The sequence below is a fragment of the Oratosquilla oratoria genome, chromosome 18 (assembly GCF_046742065.1).
Source record: "Oratosquilla oratoria isolate Oo_2021 chromosome 18, ASM4674206v1, whole genome shotgun sequence".
NCBI lineage: Eukaryota > Metazoa > Arthropoda > Malacostraca > Stomatopoda > Squillidae > Oratosquilla > Oratosquilla oratoria.
The window spans coordinates 38,567,880-38,584,632 of NC_134794.1; the positions used below are offsets into that span (position 1 = coordinate 38,567,880).

The 16,753-nt window shown below is 41.1% G+C and overlaps 1 protein-coding gene across 1 annotated transcript in view; it reads right to left on the reverse strand.

Annotated features, from left to right (window-relative positions):
- Positions 1–10,464: 10,464 nt before the first annotated feature.
- Positions 10,465–16,753, reverse strand: part of LOC143035158 (lon protease homolog 2, peroxisomal-like) — an 87,775-nt gene continuing 81,486 nt past the window's right edge. Inside the window, exon 18 of the mRNA XM_076201792.1 lies at positions 10,465–11,094. Coding sequence (XP_076057907.1) covers positions 10,972–11,094 — 123 coding nt within the window. The 3' untranslated portion in view covers positions 10,465–10,971. The remainder of the gene's footprint in view (positions 11,095–16,753) is intronic.

Consider the following 16,753-nt stretch of genomic DNA (forward strand, 5'->3'; position numbering starts at 1 on the left):
CCGCAAGTGATTTGTTTTGTGTAGCATTGTGTGGTGTGGTGCCCATGTGTACATATGGCAAGGTGATGACTGAGGTAGATTTTATTTTGGCCAAATTATATCAATAGCAACATCAATGGAACAGCTTGCATGCATTTGTTTATTAGCAATTCAGCCCAGAGACTCAGCCTAGGCCCACAGCCCCCTGACCTTACTGGGGGGCTCTGCCTCTGGACCCCAGGCCAATGTAGATTTTTTTTTTTTTTTGGTTACCCACTATCATGCCTGAGACAAGAAGAAATCCCTTTGGGCTGTGTGAAAATATTCACACATAACAACTCCCTGACCCCTTTCCTAAACCTACACTGTTCCTCTCCTAAGCATCTCAGTTGAAACCCATAAACCTTCCCAACTACACTCAACAAATTGATCCCTCTAAAACTACCACACACATTTGTCCCCGTTTCTCTTGTAAAATGGAACTATGTAGGCACTCCTCCAGTCCTCTGAGACACTATCCTCCCTTAGACATACATTAAACAACCTTACTAGCCAGTCTATTATTACTGTACCTCCCTATCTAACCCAGGTGCTTTACATGCTCACATAATTTTAATTACTTGGGGTGTTTCAAGGAGGGAGTGACAAGGTGTGCAAAGATTATGTGGAACAAAGAGGATGGGAGGGAGCAGAAGGAAGGGTAGTGAGTGATGGGATGATGAAGTGAAGCAGGTAGAGAAGTCAGCATTCACAGACTGATTGCAAAGTAGGACAATATATACAAAAGATAAAGGAAAGATGTGAATTTGGGAGGAGTATGACATAAAAAATCGAAAGTAATTATAAGTTATTTTGGAAGGAAGAGGAAAGTAGAGAGGAAAAGTTAAAAGGCACAGATGTAAAAGTGATAAATGAAGAGGCAGTAAGTGGAAGGTGGGCAGTGTATTTTAGGGAGCTGTTGAATGTGGAGGATAGGGAGGGGTTGGTGGCTATTTTTCTTACCATTACAAAATTTAGGTAATTTTTTAGGCAACTAGTTTTCTAAGTAGGGGCCATGCAGTAGCCTAGTGGATACAGTGTCAAGCTTGTGACCAGGTGGTCTTGAGTTCAATTCCCAGGACCCACTGTGTGCTTTGGTTCCCGACAGCCTCAACCATGCAGGTAGGCATTAAAAAAGGGGGGGGGGCTTGCTCTACCAGGGTTCACTTTCCACTTGCATGGGAGTGGAATGGTGAGGCGAGTTTTTAAGTAAAAACTCGTCCCATTCAATTTATGCACACCAATGGTCTTGTCCACCTTGTAAGGGGAGCTGTACGAGTCAGAACATGCCTTGACTCTTCATGGGAGAAAAATACAGAGGATGCAAGATCATTTTTACACAAATGGTGGCCTACATTCATTCACTCCAGGGTGCCCCACAGAATCTCTTAACTTTATATGAGAAATGGGTTTACAAGAAAAAAAAAAAATGAAGAAAATGCAAGAGAAGTAAGATAGGGCAGTCACTAGGTCCCTGCCCACAGGTAAGATTTTGGTTGTAGGAGATACCCAGCTGCGGTATTTAGAAAGGGCCTTCTGCAACAAAGAGGAAGCATAGGACCCAGGTGTGTTTCCACGGGGCAAGGATAGGTGAAGAGTGTATAGTCGGGGGTGTGAAACCCATCGTTTATTTGAGTGCTGATGGGAATGACATAAGTATGTTAGGGAGTGAGGAATTGTTTGCACAGTTTCAGGATGTGCTAGATCAGACTAGGAATAAGGGGTTCCTGTTGTATGTGGAATCCTTCCAAGATGTAGAGTTGGAGGCAAGTGACATTTCAGGGCTATTTCAATGAATTGCAGGGTGACAAAATATTGTAAGGCTAGGATGGGCATTTGTCGATAACTGGGATCGCTTTTACGGTAAGAACCATCTACTCGTATATACAAAGGACGGGGTGCACTTGTCGTCCAGAGGACTTTGGCTTCTTGCTGAATCCCTTGAGCAAAGTCTTTTCGGATGTATTACATGGGGGGGGGGGAGCATCAGAATATAGTTTAGGCAATAGAAACAGCTCAGTGAGGGACTGTAAAGAATCACCAAATCAGGTGGAGGGAGAATAAACTAAAAGTTTACTATACAAACAGCAGAAGCGTAATAAAATTTACTGCGAGGTAAAGCATGCTTAGAGATATTTGATGATGTAGCTATTACTGAATCCTGGATCAATATGGCTGATAGGCATTTCTTTCCGAAAATCGAGATAGAAGGATATAATTTATTATTTATTTTCTTGGGGATAGGGTTGGTAGGAGTGGGGGAGGAGTAGCACTTCGTTAGAAATACAGTAAACTGTATTACCAACAATTCGATTGAAGAGGATAGTATAGAATCTGTTCGAGTGGAGATTATAGGCAAGAATAAGAAACTTGTTATTGGCGTCCTATATAGACCTAACCTCAGCAATGAGCAGCCGGTTTCCCTGATTCATGAATTTCGCAGGGCGTCCCATTGCAAAAGTTGTGATCATGGGATTTAATGAAGCGGCCTTGCTGTGTCTTGCGACACTGCTTCTGACCCAGGCCAGTGGACAGGGTGCAGGGATGACCCGTCATCTAGGAGGTGCTAAGATGGGAGGGGTGTGGAGTGTATTCAGGGATGGAATGGGTGGGAATGATTTTATGCCTTTTCCTTTTTGGCTACCTCCCTAGTAAGGGGGAAAAAGCCTTGGTATATGTATGTATGTAGAAACATTGACTTGGAGATTTTAGTAGATCAGGAAGCGAATTTTTTTCTTAGATGTGGTCCAGGATAATTTCCTAAAACAAATGATTACCGATCCTACGAGGGGAGAGAATACTCTGGATTAATTTTTAACTAATAGTGAGCACCTAACAAGTAACGTAAAAAATGGGAGATAGTGTCGTGGTTTGGTTCGGTACGGACAAGCCAGGGAAAATGAGACTCAATATCACTAACACTAAGGTTTAATGGTTAATAGGATCGGAGGTCACGGATGAGGTCTCATTGGGAGAAGGTCTGGAGTGAAGGCCTCATCAAGTGTTGTGGCTGTGTGTTGTAAGGAACCTGGGTCCAGCTTGCATATGGGTTTTATCAGCTCGTGGGAGCATGTAATGTAATGTTTGGTTTGCGCGGAATGTGCAGTACTGGGTATGGTGTCACAACATCCACTAGGGAGCCAGGGTTTGGCAAGGCAACTACACACGCTCAACTTATGTTTTAGTTACATTCCGAACAGCCGAACGTAATGTGAAAACGTAAGTTGTTACTGTACGTTCCAGTAATGTATGACCATTCATACTGTACTTTACATCCATAAATTCTATCACCATATCTTATAAAACACCCCTAAATCATTAATTATAAACATAACATTGTAAAATAATAACATTAATTTCAAATAAATTAAATTCAAGCAACATAAAGTGAGATGGTGGAGAAGGAAGAGGAGGCAAGGCACATTCAGGCTGTTGTTTGTGCCATGTAAACAATGGACGCAGCATCATGCATAAGTATTGTTTGAACGTCTCGTACTACGGAGAGTGCGCTAAACTAAAAAAAAAAAATTACAATTTTTTTTTAGTTGGTTCAAACGTAAAATTGAAAAATGTAAAACGAATGAACGTAAGTAGAGGAGCATCTGTATTGTTACATCTATTTGAAATTTAGTGTCTTTTGTTCGAATGTTTATGTTATATGCCGACAGGAATTCCAGCCCTAGAATAGCATTACATTTGAGCGTCCACTCTTCCACATGAATGATGCAATTTGGTTAAGTGAATGGGCCTATACTTAGTGAGAGAGCAATGGTGGAGAAATCAAGGGAGAAACTGCCTAACGTCAATCTCTTAAGAGAAGATCGGGAAGTAGGGAATATATCCTTAAGAGATATGCTTATGGCCTCTGGTAACAGATTAATCATTGTGCCTGTATCAATCAGGAAGGTTGTTACTATGTATCTGACCATGCTTTGAAATGTTAGTGCCTGTGCACCCGTAGTATGAGGAGCTAGGGGGTCTTGGGGTATGAAGCCTTTTTGTATTCCCCAAAGGAGCAAGGTTGTGTCCTTGGGTGATGCCTGTTTTGGATGAAACTGCTCTGTGAGGGACATGATGTTGTTGTTGTTGCCGTTCCCTAGACTGTCTGTCCGAGGAGTCCCATCTCCCCAAGGAATGCCACAGCCGAAACTGGGTTTTCCCACAAATCCTTTATAGAGTATATGTTGTGTTGTTTGCGTGCATGATTGTGTACAATGTAGTCTTCCATTATGTGTTGTATGGTATGGGGTGAAGTGTTACATCCTGGGCAGCTGTTCACAATGCGGTCATCCAGCCTCTTCTGGTAGCTTAGAAGTGCCGGGTGGTGGCCGCACCGCAGTCTGGCCAGGTGGAATCTGTCCTTTCGTGGGAGAGAGGATTCAGAAGGGTGGATATCAGGGGGTCTGGCATGCAGCAATGTGTTGTCTTTCAGTGTGTTAATGGAGCGGTGAGTGATATGATTATGAGTATGTTTCCGGAGGCTGGTATTTGGTGGTTGTGGAGGAAGAGAAGAGAGTATCTGTGTGTGATACAGGTCTTTGGGTGTTGTTTTAATGTTTCTTGGTGTGTGTGGGTGTTCTGCTATGTAGTGTAGCGGGTGTGATGTGTTTGTGGTGGCTGCGGCAAGTGTTTGTGTGCCTCTCATGTCAAGGTGGTCCTTGACTTTGAGGACTTTTGTTTCATGGTGTAAATGGTCTGTAGGTGTTGTATTTGTGCAGCCTGTAATTGTTTTTAGAGCTTTGTTTTGTATGATTTGAAGGGTGTTGTGGTGTCTCACTGAGATTAGGAACCCATGCAGGACTCGCATAATTCATCACTGAGCATATGCATTGTTTGTATATTGTTGTATTAGTTTCTTTGTTTTGTCCAAACGTTGTTCCAGTGATTGACTTGGTGCGTTAAATCTAGGTGTGCATTTGTTTTTTATGTTTGTGATGTGTTGTTTGAAAGACATGGATGTATCGTATGTTACACCAAGAATTTTCGGTATGTTTGTGTGTGGTATTAGAGTGTTGTTGATGTAGAGATGAGGTATGTATTTGTGTTCTTTTGTCCAGTTGGTGAGAAGTGTTGCTGTAGATTTGGTTGGGGCTATTTTGAGTCTGTTTGTGATGTACCATGTGTTGAGTGTATCAAGGTATGGCTGGATTATTTCTGCAGCTTTGTCTGTGTTACGGCAAAGCTGCAGAAATAATCCAGAAATGATGTGAGCTGAGGTGACAGTTTTGTGTGTCATGAGAATCTGTAAGGTGTATGATGCACTAGTGGTTCCTTGCTGTCCTACCCATAAGGATTTTGTGCTGAAGGTGGGTGGGTATGCTTGGTCGAAAAGACTGGCGTAGTGTATATCCTGACTGGACATGTCTGGCTGAATTTATGAATACCACATTTCTGTATGATATCTAAGACACAGGGGCAAGGGATGGTGTCTTTATCTTTAGGTTATGTTGGTGGGCTTCCTGTTCACATCTGGGGAGCAAGGCAATGAGGTACATTGCTATTTAAAAAAAAAAATTAATGTCATTGACTTTGATTCATTTAGTTCTATGAGAATCTGTCATAACCCAAAGAGAGGCATTTGACAGAGATGATCTCATCACTTGGGAAACTTTGTCTACCTGTGAGGCAATTTGGTGAAGCAAGGAATGAGGGGGGGGGGATGTCTCGTGTACTGTAAAAATTTAAACAGCCAATGGATATTCTTCATAGGTTTGTCTGAGTTCATTGCAATAGTCATCATAAGTCATACCCATGGCAAGCTTTGATCTGAGAAATGAGAGGGTTTTTTATTCATCGCCTGGGTTCATGTGTTGTTGTATGATGTTGATTTTGTGTTTCTCATCTGTGATGTTGAAGTTGGTGAAGTGAACTCTGCATGCATCCAGGTATTCTTGGATTGTGACACCACTGGACTTAGCAAAGGTTGGTATGTCAGTAGATAACATAGAGAGGGTATAGTGTTTATGGATTGGTGATTGGGTGACAGTTGGGTTAGGTGCCTGGCCTGGGATGGTGTTAGGGTGGATGATTTGGGAACCTGTTGCCTGGCTTGGATTGGCAGGAGGAGGGTTAGTAGGGGGGGGGGACTGGTGTTTGACTTGGGTTGGTAATGGTAGGGTTAGGCAAGGGGTTAGACATTGTTGGGGTCTGGGATAAGGCACTCATCAACAGAAGACACAAGTCTACTTGTTTGGGAGTCACAATCCCAATTTTTACGAGACATTTTAAATGTAGTATGAGAAAGGTACAATTGTTAAAAAAAAAAAAAAAAAAATAGAGGTGAGTGTAGTATTTACCCTCCACAATGAATCATGTTCTTTGTGGGTGTTGTCTAATGAATGGCGGAGGGTGGCAGATGAGTGGTGAGGTGGTTGAGTTGTCCTTCCCTAAGAAGGTGATACGTGTGGACAGTTGATATTCAGAGTACAAAGTTAGGAGTAATGCCCTGCATTGTCTCACAATGGTGATGATGTTGAGTCAGGGATCTTGTGGTGATGAGATGGTGGTCAATCTGGTGTGTCCTAGTGGCACTTGTAGGGTTGCATTGTAGTTGGGTGGCATTGGTCCAACCTTGAAGATGGGGAGCCAGGGGGGGTCCTGTCAATCTTCACTCTCAATGTGGTGTTGCACTCGTTTGCTCTGATGATCACGGAGGCTGGTGATATTGAATAAAAGTCGACTGGCTAGGCACTTTGGAGAATGTGGTAGCTCACTGCCACCAAATTCTGGTGTACCCTTGTCAGGGGATGCAACAGAAATAAAAGTATCTTTATAAGTATAATCTATCAATCAACACAGTACAATTGGGGTGATGCCCAATTGCTAGCACTGTGTCTATCAGATTGCCAGTTGACTGCTGGTCTTCGGGTGTCCTAGGTCAGAACTGCTGACCTCATGCTATTCACCTAGTAGCCTAGGGTATTACAATGTTTTCTTTGTGTACTTCATACATTTATCCAAACCATAATTATAAATTACATTTTGTTTATAAAAGGTGTATGGTTTTGATATCTGTCTTATTGTTTTATTATAAAGAGTATGGTGTTTATGTGAGTGGATGGTGATATTAGGCATCTCCCTTGATAATGTGTCCATCACAAGCTCATTGCATGATAGGAGGGTTTTCTCATGCTTGCACAGGTGATGGTGGTGTGTGTGTTCTATGAAAGTGGCAGTTGCTGACAAGTCTATCAAAATAAACACCATGTGAGGACGGAGCCATTATTAGTATGTTTCCATTGTTACAGCTTTTTAAGTACATAGTTATAATATGCATGACTGAAATTAAATAAGAAGAACTGGGGGAGGAGGGAAGGGAGTCACTGAATATTAGGAAAGGTTAAGGAGAAGGTGGACCAAATGTCTGGGAATAGGAAAGGTTAAGGATAAGATGGAACATTTGGCTGGGTGAAGGACATTAACTCACAACTGAGGAATAAAAGGAAGAAGAAAATAAGAATGGTGGGTAAATGTCTACTTGGGTGGAGGGGGGGGGGTTTGGAGGGCAACTAGGGATGGCTTAAAATTTTGTGGGCAATGGGTATTGAAGGAATTAGGTGGAGTGAGATATTGAACATGCCCATGTGGTTTAAGAGATGGAAACATTTCAAGAAAAAATACATGTCTAAAGGATGTGAAGAAATAGTTTTTCATATGTATAAATACTTGTCATAGTTTAGAAGGTGATATAGGCCAAGCTTGAACAACACATTAATTCATACTTAACCACTTCGGCACAATGATGCCTACATAGGTGTAATGAGGTGTGAGCGGGTACACAAGGATGCCAGCATCTTGATTATATAAATTTTTTGTAGTTGTACATGAGTTATCCCTGGATTCTGTGAGCTGGTTTGATAATGTTTTCTGTGTTTATTATTACTCAGAGTAAAAGGGAATGAGTAATACAGCAGCGACTTTATATTTTATAATGTGAGTTGTGTGATGCACATTACATATGGCAGCTGATGCTGTGCATGAGAATTTGAGTTGTACTGAAGTGGTTAAATATAATTGGAAATCAAGAATATAGATTAATTTGGAACTGTACACTGAATTTGAGGCTATGTATGATAAATTGGAAAGTAAGAGACAAGACCCAGTGAGCGTTGCTCCTTTCCTGTAAACTGCAACTAGGTAAATACAATCCAGAGACCATAATGTAAGACTTGTATCATAGTGTGTGGGACCAATGATGTTTATGTGCAAATGGTAGTCCCATGAGACATTTACCAAAGAGAATAATTTACCTACTACCCACTTTTAATAAATCTCCAACTTTGACTATATTTCCTCCATTTTTCACATAAAGCTAGCAACTGCTTCCTTCACATTATAAGTCAGTGACACAGAAATTGTATCATCTATGTATCTATATATCAAGGGTTTTTTTCCCCCATATGGGAGGTAGCCAAGTCAAAAGTAATGTACCCACTCCCACTCATTCTACTTCCATCCACCCTTTCCTCCTCATCTTAGCTCCTCATGGATGAAGGTGTTATCCCTGTAGCCCACCCACTGCCCTGGGTCAGATGCAATGCAGCAAGACACAGTACATTCACAGCAAGGCTGCCTCACTTACCATAATCAGCAACGCCCGCTCTCTGCCCCCTCGTGGAAATAGTATTGTACTGATTTAAAGAAAAAAAAAAAAAAAAAATTAACGTTTCTTCTCGGAGAGATCCATGGGAGAGACCAAGAACCATTGTCAGACAAGATGGTTGGATCCTGCTGCATTGCTTTTGACCAAAGCAGCATGGCAAGGAACTAGGCAACCCTTTGTAGCGATGCTACTATTGGTGAAGAGGAAGAGGATTTGGTGAGTTTGTAAGGTATGTGTGAACTGATTTTACATGCGGCGGAAGCTGCTATATATACTATGTGGGTAGTTAGTTACCCATGGTGCGTAATTACATAATTGCACTGGGTTAGGTTAGGTCAGGTCAAGCAGGGTCGCACTGGCAGAGAAGCGTCAGATCGAGGGCAACATCATGCACATACCATGCCATGTGATGATCGTGGTGTGTACAATGTTCCCCTCTCAAAATTGCCTTGGCTTCAGAGGGCATCCTGCATGCGAGAATTTGGTGGGCGGAGTGTTGGTTTTAGGCAGTTGTTAGAAACCCATTCTGGCTTGCTGGAGATGGAGATGCGGAAGGTCTTGTCCTTATGTAAGGACAAGATGGGGGCCAGTGTAGGGACGGGTGAGTGGTGGGGTGTAAGCGTCCGTCCTCAGGAAAGCGTGTGTCAATGTGTAGACCTCCCGGTGATGTGTCAGCACACATGGGGCAAATTTGCCGACAGTGCGTCGCAGCTGCTGCATGCTCTCAGGAGAATCCTGTGGAGGGAAGAATTCTGCGGGCACAATGAGGGTTTGGCTGAGGACCATCTCTGCTGGAGACACGTTGAGGTCATCCTTGATGGCTGTCTGAAGGCCAAGGAGTATCCATGGTAGTTGGGGTAGCCAGGAGCCATTGCTGCAGTGTGCCATAAGAGATGCTTTGAGTGAGCGGTGGGTTCGCTTGACCATGCCATTGGCTGCAGGGTTGTAGGAGGTAGTGTGGTGGACTGTAGTACCCAGGAGTTCAGCGAGGGAGTGCCACAGCCACAACGTGAAGCAAGTTCCTTGGTCGGAGGTGACGTGTTCCGGGAGGCCAAATCTGGCGATCCATCCACTGAGAAATGCTGTAGTGCAGGATGAGGCAGTACTATCCTTCATGGGGATGGCCTCCAACCAGCGGGTCAATCTATCAATGGCGGTGAAGAGGTAATGATGGCCTTCCGACGGGGGGGGGAGTGGGCCGATGATGTTGACATGAATATGTGCAAAGCGTCGTCGGGGCTGATGGAATGATCTGATGCCTGATTCACTGTGGCAAAGAATTTTGCTTTGCTGGCAGGCAATGCAGGATCTGGCCCACTCCTTTGCGTCCTTGGAGATGCTGTGCCAGATGAATTTCTGCTTCAGGAGCTTCGCAGTGACACGCCCTGAAGGGTGAGACAGGCCGTGTATTAAATTGAACATATGATGTCAGAAGGCAGCTGGGATGAGGGGTCCAAGGCGGCCGGTACTGATGTCGCAGAGGATGGTGTGGTTGTCGTGAAAAGGAATGTCTTGCCACTCAAGGGACGTGATGGATGTCCTGTAGGCAAGTGTTTCAGGATCCTCCCGTTGCTCTCTGGCGTGGTGCATAATTATATAATTGCACTGGGTTAGGTTGGGTTAGGTCAAGCAGGGTCACACTGGCAGAGAAGCGTCAGATCATGGGTGACATCATGCACATTCCATGCCAGGTGATGATCGTGGTGTGTACACCTTCATTACAAAGGTGCAAGGGAGGGCTGAATGGGTTTTATTTGTTTAGGATGCAGGTATGTGCTTTGATTCAGCCAACCTTTGATACAAATAATATACAAGACTTTACAAATTAAATTTATTCACAAAATATTACATAAATAATGTCCCAGAACATAAACATTCATAAAGACTATCCAAGATATTTATAATGCTATCACTTTTATAATCAACTTGAATGGAAAACTGGCCTATACATCAGCTATGCTTACAGGTTATACAACTTATAAGTGCCATGTACATAAGAACATTGCTCAAATACATTAAGATATTAGGAATACAATTTTGATTTAATATTTGTTTCCTGTATGAACACCCTAAAGAAAGATTCCCACCACAATTCTGCATACCCTATGAAAATATCACAATTGGCATTGTTTCATAAACTGCTCCAGAATGAAGCATGAAATTTGCATAATATCCATTCAAATTAAATAGTTTCTCAATGTATAACAAAACTGCTCAGTGACAACTGGATGATCTAAAAGCAAAATATGATCTGTAATAATAGCTGACAGAAATTTGTCCTTTGTGACAATAAGCACCACATTTAATAGACATATAAAAAAAGGTGATATGTAAATCACCTCTACCAAGATTTAAAGTTTACTTGTGACTGTTGGTGTATCATCACCTAGATCATAAACATGTGGAAAGCCATCTTGGAAAGCTGCTTGGAGAACTTCATCAACTGTGTTGACTAGGACCACTTCAACTTCATCCTGTGAAGTCATGGAAGAAAATGTGATTCAGATCAAACTTTGCTACCATAATCAAATGCTTTTGTATAAGTATGACTACACAGGATAATGAAGATTGTTGTTCATCGCAGTGTTATATACATATTTTGACAATTAAATTTATAATGTAAATAACTATCCTACATGATGTTTGAGTGGATAATATTTTTATTGTGATATGAAATTTGACTTACAGGTTGCAATTAAAAAGTATTAAAAGATGTTATAATTTTCACACTACAATTGTAACTTTGGGGAGGTGGGGATCAAGGGTGTGGAGGGGTTCTTGAGTAAAAGGGGAATGTCTGTTTAACAGGAAGGGAGAAGGCAAGAGATAAGTATAAGTGAAGAATGGTTGTGAATGGACAATAAACTGATGTGGCCCAAAGAGATTTCTCCATCTTCTCTATTTTTGCATGAGGTGACAAGGAGGGAGGGCTGCCAAGTAAATGGGATGTGCTGTGTCTTGCAACACTGCTGTGGATGTGCTATACTTTGCTGCACTGCCTCTGACCTAGGCAATGGGCAGAAGACAGGGATGATCCTTCATCCATGAAGAGCTAAGATGAAAGGGAAACAAATGTGGGTGGATGCCTTGGCTGGCTATATCCTTTATATGGGGGAATAAGCCTTTAGTGCCTAGGCAACTGTAAAAGGTCCAGTATCTAACCTCTTTGGTCCAGTATTATATTTCACTGCTTATACTCAGTCCTTCTATACTTTGGACAATACTGAGACAGAAAAAGTATAGTCATAGAATAAAGGTAAAATTCAAGGCAGTAAAATAAGAGGTGGTACAAGTTGAAAGCTATTAGTGTTCTTTTGGTGGAGATTAGTCTCCAAATCATAGACATAGGCATATGGCAACTATGAATAACATGTATGGTGGGGGCAAATGAGCAACCTGAGACCCTGTCAAAATCACCAAACCCACTGTGTAGGTAGTTTGCCAGTGTTGCAAATAAAGCACAAACATGTTGAACCAGACTCAACATGAATATGAGCTCTCCATGTGAGCACCTGGAGTATTCTTTCACTCTCCCAGGACAATTGACTACCCTTTATCAGCCCAGCACAGGAAGTTTAGATTGGATAAAGTGGCTCTTTCAAAGGTGAAAAGACCAGGCAGTGGTGAGATTAGTAGTGAAGGTTACACCTACTTCTGGTCAGGCCGCACTGATGAGGCCCACCTTGTGGGAGTAGCTGTAGGTATATTGAACTGACAACAGCACATCATTAAAAGTTACTCCAGTCAATGAGTGAATAATGTTAGGTTGCAGTATACCTTGGGTTTCATTTCTCTTATTACAGTATATGCTTTTACTATGTTGGAAGATTTTAAGACACTTCTGAAAATGAAAATATAAGTTCATACACTAGACACTATATGTTCCTGCTCCCACAGCCCTTGCATTACTCATCTCTCTCTGACCTCTCTTTCCTGTTTGTCCTCTGCTTAAGTAGTCTCCCTGAGTTATCCATTTCTTTTTTTCCTATTCTTTCTACTTTCTGACTTTGTACCTTTTTCAGCTATACCTAATGACTTTAAGACAACCTCTTCACTCCGAGGCACATCGCACGTCTGGCAGCATTAGCTGCCCAATGTGCGATGTTGCGTCATAATAATCGCATTATAAAAAATAAAGTCAGTGCTCAATCGTTCGTTCTCTTTCACCTGTGAATTTTGATAACCATAGAAAATATGATGAAGCCAGTTTAGAGAGAATGGAGGTTACGTAGGTACGACTACAATAAATATAATCAAGACGCCGACGTAGGCATCATCCCGTACCCACTTGCTCCTCATGACGCCTACGTAGGCGTCACCGTATGGAAGTGGTTAAACTATGACAATTTATTTCTGATTAGTTTATCTGACCTTTGTTATATATACATATACCAAAGGCTTTTTCCACTCACTGCCTGGGTCAGAGGCACTTACTTGCTTCTCTCAATCTACAATCTACCTCCACCTCTACTCCCTTTCCTGCTACATGTGGCCCCAAGTATCTAACATAATCCACTTCCTCCAGCCTCTCTCCTTTAATACTCACTTCCAAACTGCTGCCATCCTCTCCGCTTGTACGTCTCATCACCTTCTATTTACCCACATTTACCTTCAACTTTCTCCTCTTGCACACCTTCCCAAACTCCATCACTAAGTTTCTCAATCCCCCCTCTGATCCTGCCACAAATGCAGTATCGTCAGCAAACAACAACTGGCTTACCTCCTACTTTTCTCCATTTTCTTTAACCAACACATTACCCTTGCATTTACCTCCCAAACCACCCATGGCCTTAACGGAGTTGCTCACTGGATACTGAAGGAATGTATAGACAAACTAACAGGAAAAATATACAAAATTATTGAATGCTCACTCAAAGAAGGAAAACTATCAGGAGACTGGAAAAATGCCAATATATAAAGGGGGAAATAAGGAAGGCCCAACAAATTATAGACTGGTGTCCCTAATGAGTACAATAGTTAAAATTTGTGAGAGAATCATCAAAGATAGATGGACAAAATATCTGGAGGAGAATATACTGAACCCGAGGCAATCTGGATTCAGAAAAGGAAGATCATGTACCACTAATTTAATTTGTTTCTATTCAAGATTAATAGATATATTGCAAGAAAGGGATGGCTGGGCAGACTGTGCCTTCCTGGACTTACAAAAGACATTTGATAAGGTACCACACAGAAAATTGCTATATAAACTGGAAACAATAGGAGGCATACATGAAAAACTATTGAACTGGATGGAGGACTTCCTATTTGGAAGAAAAATGAGAGTGGTGCTCAGAAACAAATATTCAAAATGGGACAAAATGAGTAGTGGCGTCCCACAGGGGTCAGTACTAGCTCCGATAATGTTTGCTATATATGTAAATGACATGCACGAAGGCATTGAAAGTTACATGAACTGCTTTGCGGATGACGCAAAATCATTAAAGAGAATAAACTCGGAAATAGACTGTGACTCATTACAGAGTGCTCTGAACAAAATCTCAGAGTGGAGCAAGAGATGGGAGGTAGAATTCAACATCAAAAAGTGCTGTATAATTGAATTTAGAAAAAGCAAGAAGAGAATATCAGGACAGTATAAAATTGATGGAAAAGAAGTAAATAAAGTAAATTCTGAAAGGGACCTAAGAGTAATCATCACCAAAGACATGTTGCCAGATAAACATATAAATAAAATAGTTGGAGAAACATACAATTTGTTGAGATCAATAAAGGTGGCCTTTAAATGCCTGGATATGGAAATGATCAAGAAAATCTTACAAACACTGATAAGGCCAAAACTGGAATATGCAGAGCTGATATGGTCACCCAGTACAAAAAAGAATATAAGAAAATTAGAAAGAATACAAAGAGCAACGACAAAGATGCCCCCAACACTTTCAAACCAGACATATGAACAAAGACGGGCCGAACTGGAATTGCCAACCCTGGAACAAAGAAGAGAACGAGGGGATCTACTAACTATATAAAGAATTATGAAAGGCAAAGAACGCCTTGATAGAGAGGGCTTATTAAAGTGGGACAGAGGAAAAACAAGAGGACATGCAATGAAACTCAAAAAGGATAGATACAAAGGAGACCTGAAAAAGAACAGCTTCCCACACAGAGTGATAGATATATGGAACAAATTGGATGAAAAAATAGTGTGTGCAAACATAATACAAGAATTTAAGAACAAACTTGATCTGGCAAGATACAAAAAACGGGTCACCACGAGCATAGCTCCGATTCCCATATAATACAACTAGGTAAATCCATACTAAAAAACCATGGCAACATGACACCCAGACAAAGTCCTACCTTTACCTCAAAGTACTCACTCCCATTACTAATTCTAACACAAGCTCTACTACTCTCATAAAAATTCTTGCCTGCCCTTAACAGCTTTCCTCCAATTCTATATATCTGCAAAACCTCGCACAGTGCCTTCCTGTCTACCCTGTCATAAAATCAATATAGACCAGATTTTATTCACTGAGAAAGCAACAGATGAGATAGTAGTAACCATTCAGAAAGCCAGCAAGCGATATATTCTAAGAGACTACAGAAAAATATACAACCCTAATTACTCACAGAGGAAAGCTACCCTCAAAAAGGAGACACTTAAAAGCAAAAACCCAACAAAACAAGAAAAAGAACTGGTACTGCAAATAAACAAATATCACAAAAATAATCAACAAGAGAAAAAACAATTGGAAAATATATGACAACCCCTCCAACACCACCACCATCATCACCCTTCTCCAACAAAGATATGGAAACAGCAATAAAGAAATTGAAAAACTCACACAATAAATTCAAGAAGGGCCTTGAATGATACTTTCAATTGCTTTTAAATGCACTATGAAATTCCAACAATCTGGAAAAGAGCCCATACAATACCCATATTGAAATGTAATGAACTATGTCACATAATGTGTTGTGATGTGCCACATAATGTGTTGTGTAATATTCATGCTCGATGTCTTGTGTGCCACTTCAAATCTATATGGTCACAACTAGTATGACATAGTGCCATAAACACCATAAAATGTAGGACTGTAGAAAAACTAAAATTAAGATTTTTAGCTACAGACTTCCCAAGGAGAAAATCATGTTAAGTTGCAGTGGAGAAGCACAAAGAATGGACACAACCCACTGGGGGTCAGAGGTTAATGGAGATCTTGTGGATGATGATGGCACAAGGAAATAGTGCCATGATGATTTATGAATGTATTACCAAGTAGGATTTAGATAGGTAGCTAATGAGAAATTGTACTCCTTCCTCACACAAAATAAAGAAATGAGATGAGTATGTGAAGACATGTAAACAGAAATACAGACTAGACTTATAGATACAGAAATCATGGTATCCATGCCATCAGCATCTGTGAGTGCCACATATATTAAGAGGGTTGCATGCTATATCCTCTTGCACCCTCATTCTCATCCCTTGTATCATTGCATAAGTAAAACAATTATATTTTGCCTTTGTTTCATCCCAGAGGGAGAAGAATTAACTGATATAAAGGAAAAATAGGCATGCTGGCAGTGAACTGATGGGAGTGTTCAAATTGTGGCCAGATTTGGAACAATTAATAAAAAACACGACAGATCATGACAGACTACCTGAAAACTCAGCACCCTACAAGCCAACTCACTACCATCTACCATATCCAAGCTGATGGAAAGATTAGAAGCAGAAACAACAAATCTACCCACCTCCACAAACCAACATGGATTCCACCACACTTCTTATAAAAATCACCTAATGAATGCTGGAGGGATTCAACAAGAATCCACCACCATAAAGAATGGTTATAGTAGCAACAGACATAAACAAGGCATGTGATAAAATTCCCAGACATATACTATCAAAAGAAGGTAATGGTGACAGATATCCACAAGAACAAGAAATGGCTATCAAAGCAAGCAGATATTGCAGAGTAATCCATGACAGCAAAAATTCCATGACCAAAGACTGTTCAAGGAAGTCCCCCATAAAGCAATACTCTTACTTATGCTATTCAACTTCTAAACAAGTAATCTCCCAACATCATATCCAGAATACGATACCAAAGTACTCATCTATGTAGATGACCTTAGGATAATAACCCAGAAGAGCAACTACAAAAT